General features: G+C 30.9%; 1 protein-coding gene across 1 annotated transcript in view; it reads right to left on the minus strand.

Moving 5' to 3' along the window:
* Positions 1-26,408, minus strand: part of LOTGIDRAFT_120690 (hypothetical protein) — a gene marked incomplete at both ends in the record, with an annotated part of 33,221 nt that continues 6,813 nt past the window's right edge. The window contains 21 exons of the mRNA XM_009058400.1: positions 1-204; positions 387-467; positions 778-937; positions 1,433-1,560; positions 1,691-1,813; positions 2,666-2,850; positions 3,121-3,200; positions 3,451-3,655; positions 3,819-3,908; positions 4,305-4,405; positions 4,537-4,652; positions 4,928-5,031; positions 5,211-5,295; positions 5,550-5,647; positions 9,213-9,269; positions 19,380-19,451; positions 24,359-24,572; positions 24,793-24,870; positions 25,197-25,337; positions 25,798-25,915; positions 26,257-26,336. Coding sequence (XP_009056648.1) covers positions 1-204; positions 387-467; positions 778-937; positions 1,433-1,560; positions 1,691-1,813; positions 2,666-2,850; positions 3,121-3,200; positions 3,451-3,655; positions 3,819-3,908; positions 4,305-4,405; positions 4,537-4,652; positions 4,928-5,031; positions 5,211-5,295; positions 5,550-5,647; positions 9,213-9,269; positions 19,380-19,451; positions 24,359-24,572; positions 24,793-24,870; positions 25,197-25,337; positions 25,798-25,915; positions 26,257-26,336 — 2,520 coding nt within the window. The remainder of the gene's footprint in view (positions 205-386; positions 468-777; positions 938-1,432; positions 1,561-1,690; positions 1,814-2,665; positions 2,851-3,120; positions 3,201-3,450; positions 3,656-3,818; positions 3,909-4,304; positions 4,406-4,536; positions 4,653-4,927; positions 5,032-5,210; positions 5,296-5,549; positions 5,648-9,212; positions 9,270-19,379; positions 19,452-24,358; positions 24,573-24,792; positions 24,871-25,196; positions 25,338-25,797; positions 25,916-26,256; positions 26,337-26,408) is intronic.

The following is a 26,408-nucleotide window of genomic DNA, read 5'->3' on the forward strand; positions in this document are numbered from 1 at the left end:
TCAGCTGAAAACACCTGATTCTAAGCGTGCACTATCAACTACATCAAGAAGATTTTTAGAGTCCATGGCGAGAACATGAGCTGCTTTGAGCATGCCTTTACGATATTCCACATCCATTGTGGTTTTACTGTACTGCTGGGCAAGTTTCATGGTACTAATTAGAGTTGCCATATCTGTACTCAAAACCTTCTGGGCCATTTGTATCTGAAAATAGTAAAAGGATAAGAAATAATAATCTATATTTTAAGATTTGATCCAAAATATGCTTTATACTCTTATCCAAAAAATCACAAATCTCAAGGGTCATAATATACAGTTTGTTGACAGATTGTTGACAAGAAAGGCAACTCACTATGACAAAGCAAGTAAAACAACAATACACTCACCTCGCGATGTTTGTCACTAGGTAATTTAGTTAATACAGCATCAACATTAGCTAATAAACCACGCAGATCCAGTCCTACTTTCTGAAATTGAAAATAAATTATTATAGAGATAACATCATCTCACTGTTGACTATTACGATAAGAACTTTTCCTAACCTTACTTAACAAATGAATTACCAAATAAGCTGTTAGTGAAGCTTATGGACAAGGGGCCTGTTGTCAGAAAGTGAATAATACTTGTAAATTACATTACTAACTCCAGACTGGATAATATTGACTTTAATATGATTATAGTTAAGATCAACTAGTCAGTAAGGATGTTCAGGAATATTTTTGAAACAGGTCTATCTTCAGTATACAGAAGATATTAGTACAAATATAAAACACAAACCTTAACAAATTCCACATATTCTCCTGCTTTGCCAGTCTGTGCTTCCTTAGTCATAGTCATAACAGATCTGACAACACTAGTAGTACTATCATATACACCATCATTAGTACGGTCTATATCATTAGTAGATCTTGCTAGTTGGTTCAATTCATTACTTTCACTAGTAGTACTACTACTTCTACCTATAAGTCAGAGCAAACAATAATGAGGTTTAGGATAAAATATCAACTTAATAAAAATATTTCCACTATAAAGTGCTGAATACATCAACTGTAGAGCTATATAGATACCTTATTCAGAGAATCATGTTACATGTTTCAGGTTCTGTTTTAATATGTATCTATTAAGTGAATTTAAACAGTAAATACAGTTGAGAAAAATCTCATATTTATATTTGTTCTCATTCTCAAATAGTAATATTTTTGTGTCATCGATAATAACTAGTAAAATCCAAATATTTTGGCTATTGGCCCTTTTATTCATTAACAGCAAAGGAACCAGGCCTAGGATCTTCATTTTGAAAAGTGCCACAAATACCTGAAAATGATCTATTTTAAGCTGAGAAGGTAATATTTAAATGACTAATCTACTAAGAATATGACCTCAAAAGTTATTAACTAAAGTCATATGGTAAAGATATTAAAATGAGGTAGACTTACTAGATGATTGGCTGGCTATTCTAACAGGAGCATGACGAAATTGATATTGGGCTGATGGGGGTGGGGAATTTTCTTTGGTACTATCATTATCATCATCACCTTGAACCATGTGAGTAGCAAATTTCTCTCTTCTCTGTAATAAATAATATAACTGATCAGTACAATTACACATATTGTTACATTTTACCTTATTCCAACTGTTTTTCTTACATGCAGTGTAAAAAACCTAAACATAAAAAATAACTCAAACTTACAAGATTTTTCTCCTCTGATTGCAGCCATTTACTGTCCATTTCTGAATCTCTTTGTTGTTGACGTAATCTTTCTGCTATTAATTTTTCATCTATTTCTGTTATGTGACTATGAGGTCTGATATCCTAATCGAAACATTTAAATATGAATACATAAATATATACAATATACGCCAGACAAAATTCATGTTCATCCTATGTATCCGTTTCTTGTTGTGGAAAGCAAATACATATGAACCAAATTTATGCATGTCAGTGGTGCTAGGAGACATCTCTAGACAACTTTTTTTTTAATATTAATTATCCCTTACAGTATGTCTATTTCTTGTTCTTTGGTTTCCAAAATTGCTATAGATTCTAAGGGCCATCATGCACAGTTCCGGTCTCTTAACACATATCAGACAAGATTTAAACAAGAATACTTACTGGACTATGAGGTGGAAATGGTGAAGAAGCTATATTTTGAGGATCTCTAAGTTGGGGTGAATCACGATGAGATGGTGCTTGATAATGACCACTAGCTATGAGTTGTTGTGACTGACTATCATGATAAGGGTTGCTCATCCCAGATAATGAGAACCCAGATGGATTAGCTGTTACACGGGTATAACCGGTTGATGATGGGAAAAAACCATGAGATTGTTGTTGTTGTTGTTGATGATGTTGTTGTTGTTGGCGTAAAAGAGGGGAGTCAACTCTACCACCTCTCATTTTAATCTAAAATTAAGATCATAATACCTTGAAACCAAACACTTTAATGCATGGACCTAGTGTTCTGGTCCTTTTGGAGTTGGACTTGTGCTCGAATTCTTAGTAATTAATTTTAAAGTAGGTAGGACCAAGCTTTTTAATGTCAAAAATGCTTATATCTAGTCTCGAATTTAAAGTAATCAAATTTTGAAGCTGGTAGGACCGTGGATTGCTTTGGAAACACTCTAGCAACTTCGTATGAAAAATCTAAAAATATCTTCTCCTTACCTCATCAACATTAGGAGATGGTCCTGATGCTGGTGTACTGTGACCTAGAGGTGTACTAGCAGAGTTATTCCATTGATTAGGTATACTAGCTATACTAGAGTTTAAACTATTATTACCACTAGTACCATTAGGATAGATTGGTCTAGCTGGTTTAGGAGGGGGATCTTCATCAGACCCATTGGAACCTGTGATAATTACATACATTAACAATATTACTAAAAATATACAAGACGGACCCATTAAAGACTTCAATAGAAATTAAGAGCAATAGTAGTGCATGTTTCGACAATATAAGATAACTTCAAATTTTGGGTAATGGTCAAGGAAAATATTCATGTAGATAAAGGTTGCATTGTTGCATTACATATCTAGTCAGGCCAAATGGACAAAAACAATTTGCAAATTGGTACGTTTTTCAAACTCATGGGTTGATGAATCAAAACAAATATACATACCCCATGAAATTGCCTGAACTCTACGATTCCCACGATGCATTTCTTCTTCTTGACGTAATCTTTCTTCATCAACAATTTCACTAAGAAACAAAATAAAAAAAGTTTATCTAAGGCCTTGTCTATATCTGTTCATCATTCAAGTGTTTTTAGTTCGAACCTTTCTGTCTGATTTTACTACGTTCTGCTCATGAAGAAGGTCACATCAATGACGTCTGAAAATGACAGACTTTTAAGTAACAAGGAATCTTTCAATTCATTCATCTCATTTAAACCTTGATGCAAACCAAAAAGATTTTCACAATAATAGTACTATTAAAATAAAATACTTACTATAGCCACGTTTTGAGATCAGCAAAAGAAGGTCGTTTGGAAGGTTCATATTGCCAACAAGCACACATTAAATTATACAAAGATGGTGGACAATCTATTGGTAGAGGTAATCTTTCTCCATTTTCTATTTTACCAATAACATCATTATTTTTAACACCTTGGAATGGTTTTACTCCATACATTAATATTTCCCAGATACAAACACCTGTAAATAATTTGTATATTTCAAATACAAGCTATATACATATATACAAAAAATATACATTAGAGATGCAGATATACACAAATATATAATTTGTTAGGCTCAATCTTGCATGAGATGCCATTGATCCTCTAATTTTGAGCTTACATCAGTAAGAAAAACTTACCAAACATCCATACATCACTAGCAGCAGTAAATCTTCGAAAGTTGATAGATTCTGGAGCCATCCATTTAATTGGTAGTTTACCCTTGGAAGCTGAAAATGTAATAAGAATGTTATGTCACAAGGGTCAGAGCTGAGCAATTACTGCAGAAGTCAGTATTCCTTTCTATTTGCTATGTTATGTCGAACCAATGGTGGTTGTGGGTTTTATTCTCGGACGGTATGTGAAAGACTGTTGACTTATTATTATTATGTCATCTTTCCTCATTAATGCAGGCGATCCGGTTGTAAATGGGTATGGATAATCCAGGAAAGATCAATACAAAGCAATACTGCTGGTAGAATCTAAGTTGTTATACTTGTAACATATGGGTATTTGGTTGCACAAGGGAAACAATCCTACTCAATTTACAATCAAAGACAGTCTGATCAATGGTAATGGTTTATCAACTCTTTCCATCAAAATGATCTTCAGATTGAATGGTTTACCTTTATAATAGCACTGTTCTTCTACCCATCTTGAAAGACCGAAATCGCCTAACTTGACACAATCATGAGCTGATACTAGAACATTTCTAGCAGCAATATCTCTATAAACATACAAAATATTTCAATAATCATTAGACATAAATAGAAAACATTTTTGTCCTAAAAATACGACAGTTGCTTCCTATTGGTTGATATGAATAATAAATTTCTTTAAAAAAATCACAATACTGACCTGTGTACAAATTTTTTACTTTCTAAATATGATAAGGCTGTACTGAGTTGATAAGCATACATTATCAATGTTACTAAATCTAATCTGGGTTTGTTAGACTGTAGATAGGCTCTCATCTACAAAACAATACAACATTGATATAAATTTTTGGGGATTTATGAAGCACTGTTCAGTCTAGCATAAAGTTTTAAGTTGTTCTATTCAGTCAGGCTATGTTCTCCGACATGAAAAAGATAGCAAGGAAAACCACAAAATAGTGAGGAAAGGGGGGTAATGCAATCGTTCAAGGACGCTATAAGTAGCGATAACAAGTAAAATGTTGAAAAGCCACAAGAGCAAGTAAAACTATAGACACAGTTTCCACAGCCTACAGTGAAATATAACATTTTACCTCTCCATGTCGAGCAAGTTCCATAACTATCCATACTGGTCTAACTTCAGAACAAATACCAATTAATTTAACTATATGAGGATGATCAAATTGTTGCATTATATCTATAAAATTAGAAGAACATGTAATAAATAAAACATTTCATATTTTGTACAACTGTTAAATACATATCAATATCCTTATATCAATGTCAATTAAATATTTCATACTTGAAAATTCACATGGTTATTTTGTAAGAAAATGAAATAGAGTTTTACATCTGATGATGTCATAAGGAACTTACAAGCTTCTTCAAGAAATTTTTCTGTCATGGATTCCTCATTATCTTCTTTACATGTTTTTACTGCCACTGGTACTTGCTGTTTCTCCTAAAAAATAATTCTTCTGATCTTAATGGACAAGCACAAATCTATTCTTGAAGAAGCAATCTTATTTCATTATACATATTGCCGTTAATGAGTACGATAATTTAGCTTCTTAGCCATCTGTCACTATATATATTGCGCACAATGTCTTCACCAAAAAAAGTTGGCATAATGGAGACACAATAATAGTACCTCAGGCCTACATGTTCTTCAATGTATGCTTCTTTTTTTGTACTTTTGGTTTTTCAATGACTTACCTTGTCCACAAAGATTCCTTTATAAACATCTCCGAACTGTCCTTCTCCTAAAATTTCCACTAATCTAATGGCATCACGGATAATCTCATAATCTTTTGCTACAATAGAAAAATATGCCATTCAAAATCAGGGTTTCTCAAATAAATAAGCTACAGTGCCACTTTCATTGTTTGGAATTGTGCCACGGACCTTAACATATTTTGGTATATACAAATTGATTTTGGGTTTTGTTTTATGAAATACCTTATAGTAATTACAGTAATTATCTTAAATTTCAACAACTCCTAGTTCGAGGGTGTAAAACTAAGTTTGATACTCATGAGTTAGTACTGTGCTACGTTGTGGCTATTTTTGTCAATAAATATAATAAATAATTCTATTCTACACAGTAGCCCTTACACCAGAGTGATTACCAGTTGTGTATGGTTGCAAATAAGAATAGGAGTCATAAGTTACGAATGCAACAGAGTTGTGAGTTGCATTTGGAACTGATTGCCACTTTCATTATTTGTAACCATACACATCTGGTAATCACTCTGGTGTGAGGTCACCTTTGGTTATCCACAATCTATTTGTGTTTTCCAAAAATCATTTTTTAGGCGGATGTTAATATACAGAAGTTTTTTAGCCATGCTTTTTGATCAGTTTCTTGCAATGCACACAGTGCTCAAAAGTTTAATAGCATCATTAGAGACCACTTAAATATTTAGACACAAGGTAAAGAGCTATTTAATTGGTTGAAATCTACTTCTGCTCACTTTCTTGGTAAAAGTCACATCCTGAAGTTTGCAGTGTTTCATAGTCATGGAATATCTTAATAATGGGCATGATATTCTCTCTTCAAAACAATTCTACTGAATAAGTCATTCAACTACTGTAGAGTATAGTAACATTCTGTAGCATTCAAAGCAATTCTTTGTGAATTGAAGTATATATATATATGCACCAAATAGAAATATCATGCTGTGTTCTGTGTAATTTATTCACTAGTCAATGATTTTCGTCCAACCAACTGCCAAAATATAACAATTCTCATGTTCAAAGCAAAATTTTTCTAAAATTTATCAACTCTATGACAGACTCTGATTTATAACATTTTTTAAATATACATGTGTGGACACTCTAAAACCAGTCTTAATCATTTAAAAAATTCTACAAAATGCAAGCATTAAATAGGCTTTTCAGATTTGTTCAGAATTACAAAGAACACCAGCAACATTTCTTAATATCATTCATAGAACATCAATCTAAACTTTCTTTGTCAACCAAATTCAGTTTAACTTTCATAATGAAGAGTGAGCTATAAAATAAAGTTTGATGATCTGTGTATGAAAAGATTTGAAACTACCTTGCTGAAATTAATCTTATAATAATTTAGTATGAATATCAATTGTTAATATACAGATTAATGATTGGTAGGTAGGCAGAGGTCATAGATAAGAGGTCAAAGAGCATGCGATTATGAGGTCAGTTCAATTCAAGCAGTCAGTGGTCAAGTTTTTGTTTACATGCTATTTCATTCCTAGTAGACTTACATTTCCTTTTCTTCTTTAATGTGTTAGATTTTCCTGTATTTGATAATATGTTTCATTATTTAAAACCTTTTCTAATTATCCAACTTTTGGTGAGTAGATCATGGGAAGAATCAATTACGTTGCAAGTATAAATTTCAATAGTTTTAATTCTCATGCTTACCAAGAAACACGAGCAATCTGACACATCACAAGTAAATATGTGATTCCTTATGAAAGATCTTGAAAATCAGTCTTTATGAAGGAGATAACATAGTTATTACCACATCAACAAGGGAATAATTTCAATGAAATTGCACAGTGGACTGACAGACAAAATGGCAATGATAAAAACCTCATGACATGACAAAAACCTAATGTCAATATAACCTTAACCTTCAACCGTCAATATCTATAATACCTCCAATCCCAGGGGAGTAGGGATAAATTAATAATAATCATAACAACCCAAGGATAATATCACCAACAGTAATAATACAATATTATTATCAGTCATGTTGTATTTGTTATAAAATTGATTATTAATTAATTTAATTATCTGATTTTACATTATGATTTACAAACGTCTAAATTTCTATCAGATTTGTATCATTATAATTAGATGAAAACTATGAAAATCATGTTATTTTTTAGACATTTAATCATTTTTTTAATTGATCTTTTTAAAATCTTTAATATATATTTTTCAAAAATTTGCTATAAAAAAAATTGGTTTAGGTAAACAAAACTAAAATTTGTCTGCAATGGTAAAAAAACTAAAAATAACAAAAAACTGATAAATTTTAAAATGAAATATCCTGGAAATTAAAATTAAATAGTACATAAAATCGGTACCCATTATAAAGTCTGGTCCTACCGCAATACCTCCAACCTCCTCCTCATACACTCTCTCTTTGTCTAAAAATCATTAACAACATTGATTTTTGTAATCTTTTTAAATTTTCAAACATTTGCTTAATGCTTTTATAATAGGTATCCATGGCAACCCTTATTTAAGTTTCTTGCATAATGAAGTGAATCATGTACTCTTTATTTGGGTCTTTATTTGGGATTTCTTCTGTATAATTTAATTCAGAATTAGCCTACTGTTTACTTTATTACTTACCATATATATTATGTTATCAAAAATATGAAAATAAATGGAAGGTTTCATTATATTATTTATTTTAAATAACTCAAGAACATTTTTTTTTTAAATCTAATGCCCAAATTAAAATATTAAATGCAATGGCAATTTTTTTATGTCCTATCTTCCAGCTGAGATAAAACTAATGAAAACTTAGCATACAAATTTTATAACAAAACCTTTTTTTTTATTAATAATTAGAACATACTTTTCCATGAAAATAAAATGGAAATGATAGATAGGGTGATAGTTATCCCGTCCAGGATAGGTTTTAACTTTATCGACCCATACATTTGAATAGACCTATCAATAAAGTATCAAGTCAAAGATATGCATGATTTACTATTTACATCGAAATATTATTGTTTAACTTTCTGCCCCAATCAATGCTACTACAGAATTTTTGAAGACTATCTGAAGAACTCTTCAATACAAGAAAAGTATAAAAGCTATATAAAGACAATATGTTATGGATAATGGAAGATGTTTCGCAGTGTTAAGATCATTGATTAATCATTATGATGAGTTTCTAAGATATGTTCACTGTATTGTATTTTACTATTAGTCATCTTATCCCTAGCAATTATTATCTAACAACATCAATTAGCTGTTTTTACATGTCTGAATCATCCCTACACAGATTTTAGTTTTAGTTTTTAGAAATATCTATTGAAATATCATACCAACTAATCTAAATTATTATTAATCTTTCTATTGGTTAGAATTATCTTAATTGAATGTAATTATAATCCAACTCAAGATATCTTGTTTCCTTTATTTTCTATGTGTTTATTCACTAATTCTTTTTATATTTTTTAATCGGATTAATTCATCTTCCAAATTATTTAAATCATTTTCTTTAATATTTCTATTTGCTTAGGAAAATTTCGTATGTGTTGATTTTAGTACGGTAGGTATCCTTTATAATTCGTACTTATAACCCCAACCTCCCCTCCCCCCCTTTCCATTCAACCCCAATTTAAAAGAAAAAGTGAGTATTCTTACCGTCAGGTGTGCTATAATCACCCTCATCTTCAACAATTTCTGCATAATCCGAAATTCCTGATAAAAATTGATTAATGAGTGAAAATCATGCAATAAATGTCAGAAAAACAATAAAATTCTTCATATGATGCTCTTTAATGCTTAAAAAGACACAATATCTAAATAATGATATTTGCATATAAAATTAATTACATGAAGATATGAATTCATTAAAATGGATAGAAACTTGAATTTAATGCATGAAAATTACAAAATTTCTAGTAAGGACTGGGTAGAAATTTGAAAGCCATGACAAAATGTCAAAAATCATGCAAAACAATTGCCATCAGTAGAAAATTAATTTTTCTATCCACTAATTTACTGATCTGATGTACACTTGTAAATCATTTAAGTTTCAATTTAACAAATGGACATTGTTGATGCATGTAGCTTAGGAAAAGTAGTATTTCTTCTCAAATTTTAAAGTTATAGAGTAAAACAATTTTTGAATTTTCAAATCATATACTGGCAATTGTTTAGAGCACTTCAATCAAAAGATAAACATTATATATAAGTAATAACTATTAAATATTTATAAACAATATTGTTATAAAGTATATAGTAACTCACGTTCATTGGGACTTTGAGGTTCTTCTGATTTCTCTATGGCATATTTTTGTAAACTGAAAGTATAAAATAAGTTGACATAAACAAACATTATACTATAGCAAAGTGCTCTACCACTCAAAATATATTTTAAACAACAGTCAAAAAAAAATCAGCAGAAAATATTTCTTACCCGTGAAATTAAATATCCCCCCTTCCCTCCCCCTCACAACTCTCTATTCAAGTGAGTACGAGATGAGTAACTCATAATACATAATTATACAACACATAACTATATTACACCAAACTATTCCTTTAACATATCAAATACAAATATCAAATACAAACCAATTTAGAAAACATGAATCTTTCATATTACAGCCATTGATAAAATTCCAGTTTAAATAACTAACATATTTATAGTAGGTTTAAGGCTATATAATATAGGTAAATGTCCTTTGGTCAATTTTCATTTGATCAACTTAAAGAGACACAGTCATACTTGAAAATAACTTGTGTTCAACAATTCACTTAAAGAGAAACAGCTATTTAAATATCAGTTTAACCATTTAAATATCTAATCAAACAAACTTTAAAGCCGTTCCTCTGAAAAAAATTTGATTTTGATTTTCACTTTTATACTTTAAAGTAATTTCTAATCACATTTTCTTTTTCAAAATCATAAGACTTAGCTACTTTAAATTACACCCTAACTTTCCTTATCAATCTTGTTGAATACCACACAGGAAAAATATCAACCCAAAATTCAGTCATGGAGTCATAAATTTTAGTGACTCACTCATACTTGGGTAATCATCACACCCCCTATGATTTATTTTATAAAATAAAAGTAACATGGCAGATCTAGAATACAATTGACAATAATAAAATATGATCACTTATAGACCTAACCCTGATTCCTCCTTTCACTTCTGTTTGTCAACTTTGTATGTCTGTCCAAGAGTTCACATAGGTAATGTCAAATTGGTTTATTAGCTGCACTATGTATTGAACCATGTGTTGTCCCTTTAAGCAATAACTTGACTTGGCAAATTATCAATCAGTAGAAATCAACCAAGCAAAAATTAATCCTCTTTAATTATTTCACTAATTAGTCAGTGACATGTCATAGTGACGTTTGAATGTCATCATTAAATCAATGATTACAAATGGGAAGGAATCTAAATTCACTGTCGGTGTCCAATTAGACCAATGACATGAAAATCTAATTTGCTTTTATCCCATAAAGTTCAAAATCAGTACAGTTCACATTCTGTAATTCTTCAAATTGAACAGTTATCATGACACCTGGTACCACTATCTTGCATATTTTCTACCAATTCTATTTATAACTTTGAAGATTGCTTTCTGCAACTAAACTTGATTTCGAGCAACATTCAATGGTTATTTTTTTATAATGTATTCATTTGTGGATAATTCCCTTCTAAATATTCCAGCACTGGCCAAAAGCTTACCATAAAGCTAGCTGAGGTGAGCTATTGTCTGGGCACATTCCTTGGTAAATCAAGATTATGGTTTGTTTCTAGGAGAAATAGAATATCAACCTCAAACTAGTAATATTAATCTTAGAATATTTTTGTCTAGAATAAATAAACATGAGCACATATTATCTCTTGAAATTTGTTTTCACAGAAAACAAATTTCAGCCAAAATTTTTTGGTTCAAATTTTTAAGAGCAAAGTGTTTATGTTCAATGAAATTTACAAAACTTTATATCTTTATCATTGCAAAGTCATTCTTAGACTATCATCATTATTGATATTAAAATCAACATTAAAGATAGCTTCCATTTCTTCCTCTGTTTTCTCTGATCAAAGATATTAAAGACGACATAATCTGGAGGTAGGCATGATGCCAAATATTTCTTATCACAATTAAGTTTGAAATTTAAACTTCAACAGTTAGAAACTTATCAGTAAATTAAGAATTCAGTGAATGTGTTCTGATAAAATTCACATTTTTATACATGAAGTTAATAAAGGTATCAATAAGAGGTCTAATAGCAGAATGGCATCCATTATCAATTTTAGAACCAATCCAGATACCACACTGTTTTGGTGAGCGTGGTCAGAAATTCTACCAAACCCGAGAATAAAAGATCTTCGGACTTATGGAAATCAATAATGGCATAGTGTTCAATGAAAGAAATTTGCCAAAGCAATATCACCAAAACACTTCCTCTGGTGCCAATTTCAAACTGAAGGCCTATACATCTGATAACTATAGGGAACAGAGTTGTAAAAGTCATGTATCTGATACCACAAGAGAACAGAGTGGGAAAACTTATGTATCTGGTACCTCAAGGGAACAGACTGGGAAAACTTATGTATCTGGTGCCTTGAAGGAACAGATTTGTACAGTTTATATTTATGGTACGTCATTTTGAACCTTCAAGTTAAAGAGAAAATTGGACATGAAATGAAGCTTTGCATCCTACTCTTTTTCTTCAGATTGGACGAATGAGTCAGAAGGGGTATCTATAATAAGAGAATAAGGCGTGGTCTAGGGTAAAGGTCATTGGCTAGTAGTCAAGTTTATTTACATCATATTGTATTAGTTACTACTAGTCTAATCTTACTATAATGTTAAATGTCAATGAGAACCTGTACCTAGATATCAATAAACAATAAATATATATTACTTTTATACTCATATCATTTCTACATTCTCTCATTTATAATATACCCATTACCCTTCCTGATCTATCTTTGATTATGAATCACAATTCTAGTTGCATTAAATTCATTGAACTAACATAGCTGAAAAAGCTGAAAGAGATTGTAAAGAGGTTTTTTACATTTTTATGTGTATCTGGGACAATGATAGCATCAATTAGCATTCTAATTTTCAATTAGACATCTGTGGTTATAGCAATTCTACTAAACTAAGTGTTTTATGACGTTGCAGCAACCACAGACGTCTGATTTTTATTTTGGAATGGTGCAAATTGATACTATCAGTGTCCCCTATAAAGAAATCCTTTTTTCAATCCCATTAAGGAGCTTCCAGTAATATTAAATAAAGCTTCAAGATCTAAAGTCGTTGTCCAATATCAGTATTAAATTCCAATTTCAATACTTTGATAGGAGTTGTTTCAGATGTTGACTCTTTAGAATGTTACTTTGGGACTTGATTTGCCACAGAAGCATCGCCCTTTCTATCCATATTTTCCTTATCACACATACTCAAAGGATAATTACAAATTTCTTAAAGGAGGTTGCACATATTTTACCTTACTGCAACATAACAAAAATGCAGATTCGGCAGATATTTTGGGTAATTTACATTCCATTCCTGAAAGGGAGTGCCAACAGGAAACAGACACATTACAGACAGGTACAAAATTACTTTAAGAAGTTTCATTGATTACTAAATAGTAAAGGGTTTGCTCAGTTTGCCAATTCTTTCAACATAACCTTTTTTGTAATAGTTACATCATATAAGAAAGATTTTGTGGTTAAGAAATGGGTGAAGCTTCATACTCACTTACTAACACACGCTGTCAGTCAAAATATCACATGATTAGAAAATTCTTAACCATTAAGTGAGCCACTAATAACCTTCATTCTTACAGGTAAATGATTAAAAAGTTTGAAAATAATCTGTAGGTTATTTAAACATTGTCTATATAACATTTAGAAACTTATAAAAGCAATAAACAATTTTATTATACTACAAATTCCTTACACAAGTTAAACCAAACAATACAGATTATAAGATTGTGCAGTTTATCAGGAAGACAGAGAATATTGTACAATGATATATCATATTTAACCCAGTTGGCATTTAAACTGTACTATTATTATAACTATTATCTTTGAGCTAAAAACATTCTCTACTTTATGATATATTTATAGGTTTTTTTTATTAAAGGAAGTACCAAGTCTATTTTTATGAGTCTCATCACAGGTGATTCTAGGTTCTGCTCTCCAAAGGTCTAAAAGCAAAGTACCATGATTTATTTCAGCTTACACTTTGGTTGGTTTAGAATCAGTTTCTGTTTATTGATAATCTAATTGCAGATGAACCAGAAGTTAGATTTTTGTTCTTGAAAATGTCACTGATGGCTACAGGAAGATCCAATGGTAAAGGTAAAAGTAAAGCAAACTTCTAATCAGTTATATTCGTTTCAGGAATTTGAGACTCAAGGAATCTTGCCATGGATCAATATGGGATTATATATATTATCAAATATAAGTAATTTCCTCCTTTCTGTTGTAGCATGATAATAAGTAAATTTCCACATCAATAAATCTAAACTTTCTTTGAAAAATCCTTATCTGCTTCAAAAAAACTGAATTAGACAAAGCATTTCCTTTAAATCTATGGTTCACTTCAAATATAGAAACTTATTACTGCAGCTGTTGAGATACCAGTATGTAGGACCAGAAATACATGTTCCATTGGTTAAATACACGTTTCATTACATAATTATATGTTTCATTACATAAATACAAGTATATATGTATGTTTGAAAATTTGAAATAAACTTAAATGTACCTGAAAACACTCTTTCACTTGTACTTCAATAGCTGATAACTTGTCTTTGAAATAAAATATTCGTTCAAGATATGTATTGCAAGCAGCATGTGCTCTTATATTCAAATATTCATAATCATTCAGATTATCAAGTCAGTCAGATACTACTAAGTAGGTACTAATAAAAAAACAGTACTGTTTAAATCAAAAGCGATTACCAATTGAGTTACTTTTAAATTTAGAATAGCTACTAATATGGGCAATCTCATGGCACAAGAGTTTAACAATTGAAGGTAGGAAAGATACTTATTCCTCAAGAGTCAAAATAAGCCTTCATAATTTTTGGTCTATAACATCAACTTTCAAATTGCAATTCAAAAATCACACAAATCAAGAAGTATTGAATCATAAATTAGTAGAAATTGTGGCTTTTTTTTTAGTTTGGCAAATAACATCTCCAGAAAAATGTTTTACACAAAATCCTTACCGTAACTGAAACCGAAAAAATTTCTTTAAAACAAAATCAAGTAAATCCAAGCGTTTGGTAGGATCTAAAAATTGTTGTCTTAAACGCCATGCTTCCATTAGATTATATCCCAAAAATGTCACAGATTTATTTTTCTAAGGTAATCCGAAATTCACAGAATGGACATGTGCCACATACTGACTTGAGTCAAGTTGGTAGTGTATAAATAAAACATCATGGGTCTACTCTAACTTTAGAACCGGTAAGATCAGAATTGTTTACAGGTTTGTACAAGTTATTTCACTCTTATATATGTAATTTAAAAATATAAAAAAATATGCAAAGTATATATGAAGTTCTTTCACTGTAAAAAATTTTGGTTTGAATATAATTCTTACTATGAAGTCCAGAGATTTGTCTATTTCAATATCAACCTTCAATATTGGCTCAGATGTCTCTTTAAAATAACCTTGATTACAACTGCTTCTGTCTATTAATGTGTAAGACATAGGTTATATCTTCAATCATTTACAAGTTATTTTAAAGGATTTAAATTCTCAAACATCAACGATTAGCTTATCTATCTTTAATTCAAAATTCCCTGATTTATTTGATTTTAATAAATGATGGGTCGTTATTTTCTTACTTAAATAAACTTCAATTCAAGTTTAAAATGATACAAAATAAGTATCAAGATATTAAGGTTTGGTGCTTATATGGAACGAACAAAATGAATATATATATTAAATTCTTCACTTAACAAATCATATTCCATACCAGCCTGTTTTTATATCACTCAGTCAAACGATTAGTGATAAATGAAACTTGGTAAAATTGTTAAGTATTGTAGATGTTCCCCTCCTGCTACCCATAACCTGATAAAAAGGAATGCTGGAATTATTTAGGAGTTCGGTTTACCCTCCCCCAACATTCCATTGTCAATTCTCTAGTCAATAGAAACATTCTTACTGAACTTGATATCTATAATTGGGTACATTCATTCAAAGTGAAATCACTATAAGTTCAAGATGGTTCAAGACACATATCACGACCAAACTAACTCTATTGCTTTCTAATATGCTTTTCAAAATAAAAAAACTGATACTTCTAAGTTTGAATTTCAAACCAAGTACATATATTTTCAAGTTTCTTTGAATTTAGGATAGTTATTGAAAACAAAAACATGCTGATCCTACTCAAGTATTAAATCATATATAATGGGTTAGGGAGTTTGAAGTTGGCAGGGTTTAATCCTGGCATATGTCTTGATAGTAAGTTTAAATTTAGCATCCTCAATGATGCAGGTCATACATGCATCTAGTCGTTCAGACAAGATATTAATGGTATATCATCTCTGAGTTTAGAGTTTAAAACTATCTGTCCATTTGTATCCAGCCAAATCCAGTAAATAGAGGCTGTAAGTTTTAACATTCTCAGTAATGTACTATAATGTTTAAAAACAATTCCACATCTTGCCATCTGGTGAAAAACAAACTTAGTCTCTTTAGCTGTTACTATCTTAAAGTGAATTTCAATTAACATTTTTCAGCAAAATCAAAATTGGACAAGTATTTTTTTACTTCTCAAAAATGGAACTGGACCTTTATGGCACATTTAAAGGGATTGAAATGGTTTTTCTAATTTTTGTATGAGTATAGGGAACAGGGATAGCATCAATTTGCACCATGCCAATTTTCAATCAGACGCCTTTGGTTAGTGCAATTTCACTAAAACTAAGTGTTTGATGAGGTCACTTAACATTAAGTGATAAAGAATATTTGCACAGAATGTATAATTTATCTGCATTATGTGAAAAACAGGAAAAGTGACAAGACAATTTGAACAGGTTTTTTTATCTATGGCGCCAACAACATTACCATTTTATCTTGAAATTTACTTTAAACTACTAAGTTAGTAAATGGAGGGTGAAGAATAGTATTTATGTTACCAACAGTCATTAAATTTGACACCTATTAGGTATTAGTATGTTTATAGGTTGTTCAGCTGATGAGTCAAAATACTAATAATATTGACTATCAGGATACTAACAGTGGAAGTAGGTAAAAGTAAGTACTACTAAAAGTATTAACAATTTATACAGACAAAAATGGCAGATGGCCAGAAATTTCTTTCAAGAGGCCCTAACCATTTTTAACACTTAACGGAACAATATCTTGATTGTCATTAAGTGGAATGAATCAGGGTTCTCTTTCTACACCCAGATTTTTATCAGAAACTGCAGAATCATCAAGATAGTGTAAGTGCCTTTTCTCAAGTCTAAACTAAAAGTTCATCAGACCATGAGAAAAGATGTATTTTCAACCCCGCTTAAAATGACTGAACAATAATGACCTGACAAGGGAATACTTCTATTCTAATGTGTAACCATCATGCATCACACAATTCCTTGACACCAAACCACTTGATGACAAAGAGCTTTCTGAATTTTTACACATACACCAACAGAAGCAGACGGGGAAAGGAACTATAATTTAGCACAATTTTCAAAAGAGTATTTATATGCTTGACCTAGTATCTATTCTTACTAAAATCTTTGATCACGGCTTCTTAGGCTGCAACATTCAATGTCCACGCGCTTGCTAGTCACCTGACACAACACAAGCTATAATTGGATATCAATCTCGCTGCTCTATATATAGAGTAATTATGTCACTATTACTCAATAAACTAATTACATAATGATTCTTCAATCTGAAATTAGAAAGTAAAATTCAGCTTACCTTAATCTTGGCGTTCTTGGAATCGTGTCTCCTGGAAGAAAAGAAAAACCACGATAAGATTTATCAAATAATGCCCACATAACTACACATCAGTCCAAACAAATTCTTATAAACAAGTGATACAATCCTTCACACTAACACAGCAGCACAGAATTTTAACGACTTTTGTCCACACTCGGAACAAAGACAGCATGCTGTGTGTTTGGGTCACATGCCGACTTAAAAAAAATCAATAAGAGTTCCATGAGTCTGAGAGTTTCAGAGTGAATGATGCCAGCAACTAGCCTCAAGGCATCCACAGAGAATAATTAATATTTTTATCAATAAAAGTATTTCAAGAGGAAAATAATTAAGTCATTTACTGATTAATGTTTAATTTCCCACTTTTCACTTCCCATAGAAATAAAGTTCACATGAATGTGTTGTAAATTATATATTTTATAGTTCATTTCAAACATAGTTCACAGACAATATTATTGAATTTAGCTCTATTATTTGTTTAGTATTATTTGTCAGGGTTGTCCAGTAAGTTTTCCATCCTACTTTTCCAGTCTAATTGTATGGATTTTACTTCAGGCCTGAATCGGCCTGTTGAGTATACCCAAAGTATATCATTCGAGTAAATTATTGTCACAGGGCATGTAATTCCTTAACTAGGCTTTTTAAGAGGTAACTTTCCGGATTATTCATCCCCATTTACAGCTGGATTGACTGGAACAATGAGGAAAGATAACCAGACTTTCATACACTGACTGAGATAAGAACCTAGGACCACCATTTGTTCCATGTAACTATGTAAAGATTGCAACACTCTAACACTGTACTACAGCCTGTGTAAATTAACAAAACCTATTGACATTCAGATAGAGTTCAATTCTTTTCCTTCTAATTCAATCCCAAAAGATTGCTTTCAATATTTCAGAAGCTGTTTATTGTATTGGTATTTCTATAAATGTATTAGAGAACCTCCCGAGGTATTGTTTAGGACATGTTTTCATTATGGCATGTGACAGGGAATATGTTAAGGGGATGTTATTTGTTTCTTAATGCCATTTATCCGTTTGATGTCTTTTTTATCAATAAAACTAATCAATAGTACTCAAAGAAAACACATTTGAGGAAAGTGGACATTTTTTTTTATCCAGATGAAAAGCAATACATCATAATGCTTGAGTCTTGTTCATCAATCATGTCTGGATTATTTAGGTTGTTCTTTCATAAAGGACCGGTTTTGAAAGTCGATTCTAAAAATCACTGGCCAAGGCATCAGAATCTTTCTCAACTTCAGAGGGATTCAATCCCAAGGCACCTTAATAAAAAGGAAGTTATGTACAAGCAGTCACACAATAGAGCAATCCATCTGTGGACAGACAGAATTCTGATAAACATCATTTACTTTTTGGGTTAAAGTCAGACATGATTGGAAAATACAGGGACAATCACGTCAATAGCCCTGATTCGCCAGATCAGAAAATGCTCATCAAAAGGAAAGAATGAGTTATTGATTACAAAATTTGATATCATATCAAATCAATACACTAACAGAAATTCTACCTTTTTTATGAATTGATTCCATTAAGAACTTAATTTCCTGTCACATTATTTCCCTATTTTGACCCCAACTGACCTTACGCTGACCTTCAAGATCAACTCTATTTCCGGGTCTCTTTTATGCCTTTAATGTGTCTAGGAAATAGAAAATATTTGTTAGGTTTCCTGATGGCGTGATTGATAATATATTAAGTGTTGCTATGATAAGTTTATGAATCATTTCTCAGGTATGATAACATAGGGTTTTACTAGTAGTTCACACCTAAAGCTTTCAGTCATATATAGTAGGATTTCTGTGGATTCGGATATTTACCTACCAAAGACGTAATGAAAATGTCTGTTTCATACAGTGGAAGTGCCCAGCATGCCGAGTCTGAGGGTCATATGGGAGGCAGGCTTGACTTGGTGAAAATGTGGAGGTTGCAATTCAAAATGCGACAATTCCAAGGAAGTGCATAGGTGCATGGAGTATCTGAGAAGGCTGTGACAAGTGGGGGTACAATTGGGAGTAAAATCCAATTTTCTAGGAGAACAATTTACAACCCCCCTTGCCACCATGGGCCACTGGCCAACTTTGATAATTACATTTATAAACTGACTTCTGCTTTCTTCAAAAATTTCAATTTAGATGAATCAGGAATTAGTTCTATTCATTTAATTGATAACTATCAGATGTTTTTATTTCCAAAACATGTTTGTTAACAGCGATAGAACAGAAAAAAGACAAAAGTTTCAGTAACAAACGTAGCCTGATATAGCACCAAATCAAACCAATCAAATATAAAATAAAAACATGCACATGCATACATTAAACAAGTAAATATCAGTATGATAGAGTGGACAACTTGATCAATACACAGTGTGATTAAAAGGCGTTATAATTACCAGTCCTGCACATGCATTAATTCACACACTGATCTGCATCAATTTAATATTGACGCTCATATTTGATTAATTTCTCAGCTAGCTTTGTATTGTCATAGTTGCAAATACAGGAATATAATCAGATTCCATTTGATATTTTGATTGAATAACCTAGAGAATCGCTGCTTTGTTGAAGAAATATTTTTCCTTTCATGGTTTTCATTTGTTTCTGTGAAAATCTATTTTGATCCCCTTTGATTGGCGGCTTTTTTTTTTTGAAAAAGCAGCCAGCAAAAGTTAGCTTTGAGTATAAGCAAGGAGTTATCTTGTCTCTTAACATTTAAAGCTGTCTTAGAACAAAGTAGGTTTATTCTTTTCAAAACACCTCGTAGTACTTCGTATGTGAGGAGTTCACTACTATGCAATTATTTCTACGATTTTTGTAGTGCTTTGGATGAGATTTTTGGTGAATGTCAAAATTCTGATACAGTGATTAGGTAGTTCAAAAACTAACCAAAAAAATAATTGTGAATCATTAAAAAGCTATTTCTCATCAGACAGTCAATAATTATCTTAAAATCAATCAGATGATAAATCTGGTAAAGGATTTCTCAACAACCAGAAAATATTACAGACTCCTTATTGTCCAGAAATGATTCACAGTTTTTTTTGTATGTTTCTCTTTAGAACTAGTCACCATGTCTATGAAATCAAATCCACTAGAGCCTATCTTATTAAATTAAGAATTATGAAAATACACTTTTCTGGTAAAAGAAGTTGTGGTGAGTAATATTGTGAATTAAGATGGATATCAATGGCCAGTTTTCCATACTTTTTTCACAGAACAAAACATGTTTCTTTTGGATCAAATTCAATCAAATGAAAACTGTAGTCTCACGAATAATTTTTTTTAAGTCAAGGGCAATAACTAACATAACGTTCACCATCTAATTCAAACTTGTCCAAGATCTCATCAATACAATTGTGCAAACCAAGTTTCAATAAAGAAATGTTATCAGGCAGACCGACAGACGGTCAGGGAGGATAACATAGGAGACATATAAAAATTCTTATTTCAAGGAATATAAAGTCAAGATTATTTTGGAAATGATATTCTGGTTAATTCTGGCAATTCAAGTTTTCATTTATTTGTCTGAAAGCTATGAAATTTTATAAAATAGTCTATTTTACGAAGCCACAGTCAATAAATAGAAATAGGTGACTAACGTCTATAATAATAGCAGACAATATGGAATGTGTGAACTATTTGTGGTTAGAAAGACAGTAATTAAGTTTGATATCTCTATTTAGCAGAAATCAATAGATGACCTTGATCTTATGACCCTGAATTCCCTCTAGTCTGCTAAATTTTGAGTGACCAGTCAATATGGATGAACAATAACTTGTCTAATATTAATGTGGTACATAAAGTAACCTCAACAAGTTAATTAGAACTCTCACAACGAAGAAGATAAAAGCATCGATCACAAAATTACTTAAATAAAGTTTTACTTCACGGAAAAGCAGAAGAATAAGCTCAGAAAAAGAAATAGATTATTCTACTGTAACACATTGAAACTATGGTTAAGGACATTATCAAAACACTTCATGGTTGACAGAGGAAACGGGACAGAAAATCTGAGGGTACTTTCTATGCTGGGACTGAAAATTGCAGATCATAAAGATGTTCAAACGATCGTCAAATCTGCATCCTTTGTTTCGCACATAAGGCATTATTTAGTAATTTGAGTAATAAGGACTATTGGGATAGCTCTAAATTATCATCCTACAATAAATAATTAATAATGTTGTCTTTAATTGCCACTTAAGACTAGAAAGTGTGTGTAAAGGAATTATCTTGTGTGTCTTGAGAATACAGATAATGTCTTATCATATTATAGTGGAAGTTTTACTGAATATTTTACTTTTTAATTCCCACAAAGAATATCACATCAAATTTTGCTTAATCAAAAAATATTTCATCCTAATTGAAATTAGGAATGTATATTATTAGTGCACTTAATTTATGCGCAATATTTATATATTTAGCACAGATGTATGCAAATAAAAATAACATAACCTAAATGAATTTTCAATTTGACATTTGATGAAATGTTAAGTTTTGCTCCATTGAAGATTCTAATGTACAAATTTCTTAGATTTTAGTTCAATAATTACTCATACAGCTCCATTATAATAACTCTGTATTTCTAACAAAGACATTCCAAGACAAGTGTCAAGGCTGGGTTGACAGCATCTATTGATTTTTCTTGATGCTACTAAATGCAGGAAATTTCTGCTGGCATCAATACACAAAGGAACTGTGTCATACTATTTTCTATAACTTAACAGGATAAAGAATCTTTCTAGTTGCTTTACACTAAACATTCCATTGGCAGATTTCAAAGAGCAATGTAAAAATTTATGTATTTATATCTTTTAACACTTTTATTCATATTATGTAACTTTCTTGTAAAAAATATTTTATTTTAAAAAGTTGAGCTGGTTACTTTCAGGAAGTCAGTTGATAAAAATATATAATCAAACTATACACAAACTCAGAACCAAAACTCATGCAATTTAACACAAAACAAAAAAAGCTGGAACTATGGGTAAAAAATAAAGCATGGAATCAAACTTAAAACTCTTTTCACACATAATTCTTTATCAGAATTAAATAAATAGATCAGCAAAAAGAATCTGCAACAAAAGTTGTGGAAAATTCAAAAAACAAAAAATAAACTGAACCAAAACTGAAACAGAACAAAAATTGTAAAATCATGGTGCAGGTAAAATTAAACAGAAGTGAAGGATGAAGGGGGAATAACTCTTGTTTACCTTCACTGTCACTATCATCTCCTAATTCATCATCTGTATCATAATTTAAACTAATGTATGCTTTACGTAGAGGTAAAGTTTCTTCTGCACAGATTTAAAAAATTAAAATAAAATATATTAACAAACTTAATCCAGAATATCCCTCGAACAAAAAAGGCACTTTCGAAAGAAATATTGCAGAAATATTTGAGACAAGCAAGCAGATATGACATACATGCATAAATATCTTATATCTTGTGTGTGACATAACCTGAACAGATTGTGCAAATTCATTAGTGCATTTCTTTTACGAACTCAAGAAATTTTGGACTTTGTAAACTTTGCAAAATAAAAACAACTCAGAAACACCCAGATGGGAATGAACAGATATATCATATCATAATATGGTAGTAATAAAGAATGATACATGGGTCAAAAAAAAGATTATTTGATTGACAATTTTCATGTGTTAAAAAAATTGGTTTCTGTTAAACTGATACCGTCCAAAAATAAATATCATAAAGATCATATCATGTAGAGTTCAGCTGTTAGTTAAATGTCAAAGTTCACATTATATTAGTATGAAATATACCAGTCTTTTCCTGTTTAATAAACATTCTTTCAATAGATATCGTACATTTCTTTTATTACTGTACTTCTTACAACTTTTAGAGAATTAAGATGAACGATAGCAGAACACTGGCAAAAATTTGTATTCAACAGTAACTAAGATCAATGAAGATGGTATTTTAAATCAAAAGGCTAATTCTATCAATTCCTACAGACATATTTTCAGGTAAAAATATATTTTACTGAGGTATGAGGCTTTGCTTAAAATCAGTTCTGAAAGAAAACATCTGTGAAATTATTGTAGTCAAATGTCTTTCCTACTAGCTGTACAGACAGGTCTTGTTCGGTGAAATATTTGTAGTCTAAAGTCATATATCTTAGACATTTGTTACTTGTGGTCTGAAGCTTATATTTGGAGATATCTAAAGAGTCAGTAGTATATACAGTATAATAATATAAGTATTTTCTAGAAATTCTATCTCCAAGCCTAAAGAATATATAAATATTATGACATTCTGTTCTATATTTTCTATAAATATAATATTATTTAATCTTTCTAGCACTTTATATTTGATAAACAATTCACACCTTTCTTATATTTATATAAAGATAGAATTTCATATAACAGAAAGAATTTTGTTTTCAATCAGCAAAAATGCACTTATATATTGATGTATGTCTTTTTTTGGTCACAGAGTTTTGATCATTAAGTGCAATTGACATAACGAACATTGTCCAATATACCTTGACTGCAATATCCACTATTCTTGTATCATGGAATGCAGCAATTTGATTGGATTGCATGTAAGCGAATACAGCCAATAAGAGTCCTTGACAGAAAGACTGTAAAAGTTTTGGCTTAACGTTCACAGACTTTATGTCGAGAGCTCTGATTGACTGTATTCGTTAGTGTCTATTGCAGTCAAGGTATAAGACAAAGTGTGTAATAGCTTGACACTAAGAAGATGAACACAATTTAAAGTTTCTTTTTAGTCACCATTCATATAATCAACAATATCCAAGCATTCCATTAAAATAATCAAGTTTCTTACCTTTCCGAGACCACAAACTTCCCTGCATATCATGAACTAACCGACAATATCCATCTATAAGATCGGCCATGTCTTCAGCTATATCCAAGGTGACACAAGTTATCATTAATGGTTCATTAGCACCTGCTATTTTTAATTGTAATATTCCCTTGCCATCTTCACTTCCTACTGTTTGTATAGATTGAACCTGAGCGAAATCTGCCATATGTGTCGGCTGAAAGTAAATAAGGGTAAATTGAGGTATAATTGATATTTCAATACCTGTTTTTGTTCAGTGACTAAAATGCAACCTTTCATAGCACCTTGAATTGATATATCATCAGTTTTTGATGATTAACCTGAAGTCCGATTGTCATTCTAGAAAGTGATACAGATAGTTCAGATAAGTTTTTTCAGTGTGCATGCTTTTGCTAAACATTTCCAAAATAACTTACAGAAGAAGCTTTTTCTGTGAGGTAACTAATTCCACACTCTGGACCAACTACTATTTCTACATAAATACTCCAGCCCGACTGAAATAATAAATAATAAATCTTATACTGACATTTATTATGCTTTAGGCAAATCACTTTCACTTTTTATCAAAATCTTAATTAACTACAAATCTAATTTTAAAAACCACTTTACAGACATTTAATTTCACAAAATTTATTTCGGTACGATTGGCCATTTCCTACATAATGGAACATCTTATTCTACTTTGCAACTGGATTTGTCATCTATGCATTCTTAAGTAGAGTCCACATAGTAGAGTATAAATGGGTTTAATCATGGCTAATCATACGTACTATTGGATTGCAAAAGGGCTGATTTCGACTTATAAATGTTGAGAACTTACCCCTAAAGCACATTTGAATCTTTCTTGATTAAATTTACTAACAATAAATAACGTTTCAAAAAATTTATAAACACATTCAGATTCTGTTAATTGAGCGTATTGTCGAAAATGGTGCTGGATTAATTTTCTTAACTGTTTAGACTGAAATACAAAGAAGAAAAAAATAAGCATTAAGAGGATGGTCACGCATGAAATCTTATTCAAATCGATCTGAAATGTTTCAAACTTCAGGAATGATGTCTTGGAAATGGTTATTAAATTTCCAATATTTTGACTTTCTAAATATAACTTAGTAAACACAAGCAACAAGCTTAAAGTACAATCATAACCAACATAACCATGTTCAATGTAAAAGGAAATCTTGCTTTTTGGGTCCTGATAACGCTCATGAACGCAGGAATGTCATGCAGTGCTCAATAATGGAAATTTTGTCAGGATAGCAGCATTAGTTAACTCTTTTTCTATCCAATAGTCCAATAGTCTAAGATAATCTAGTCTAGATCATTCGGCATTCAACTTATCATCCTACCCAAACTATGAGACACATTTTTCCATGACTGCTTTGAAACTGTGGAGATTTATTTCAGACCACATTTCTTACCTTCATTGTATCAATGACTGTTTTAGGGAGAAATCTTTTTAACCCAACTTCTTTTTCTAAATAATCAAAGTTGGATTTTTTATCTAAAGCCACTTGAGGCATGTCTTTAAAAAATCGTCTGAAAAGAAAGCAATTACATTTAGACAAGAATTCTCAAATCAGAACGCACATGAAATTCATTGAATATATACAGGACTTTACCATATATTTTGGGAAAAATTGGAACAGATGTAGAGTATTCCAAAATAAAACTTCTTCTGAATCGAATACCTTTTTTTCTGCACCATTTTATGTGATTTGAAACTTCCAAGAAAAATATGTAATTCAATCAGAAATTGAAGTTGAATTCAAAATGGTGAAGAAAGAAGTAGAAGGGTAAATCCAGTTCTGCACAGTTGGATTGAAGACAGGATTGGAACCTTTCTTATGGATTGACCTTTGAACCTTATACATACTTACCTCATTTCTATACAAGCTAATCGGACAGCTACATCATGATCTATATGTTCAGCTATATCTTTCATATAGTCATTTCTTATCTAGAAAATATAATTCATTGAATAATGGAGGAAAACACTCATGTCTACAGAATTGATATCATCAGCTGTTTG

This window comes from Lottia gigantea (assembly GCF_000327385.1).
Source record: "Lottia gigantea unplaced genomic scaffold LOTGIsca_34, whole genome shotgun sequence".
In the NCBI taxonomy this organism is placed as follows: Eukaryota; Metazoa; Mollusca; class Gastropoda; family Lottiidae; genus Lottia; species Lottia gigantea.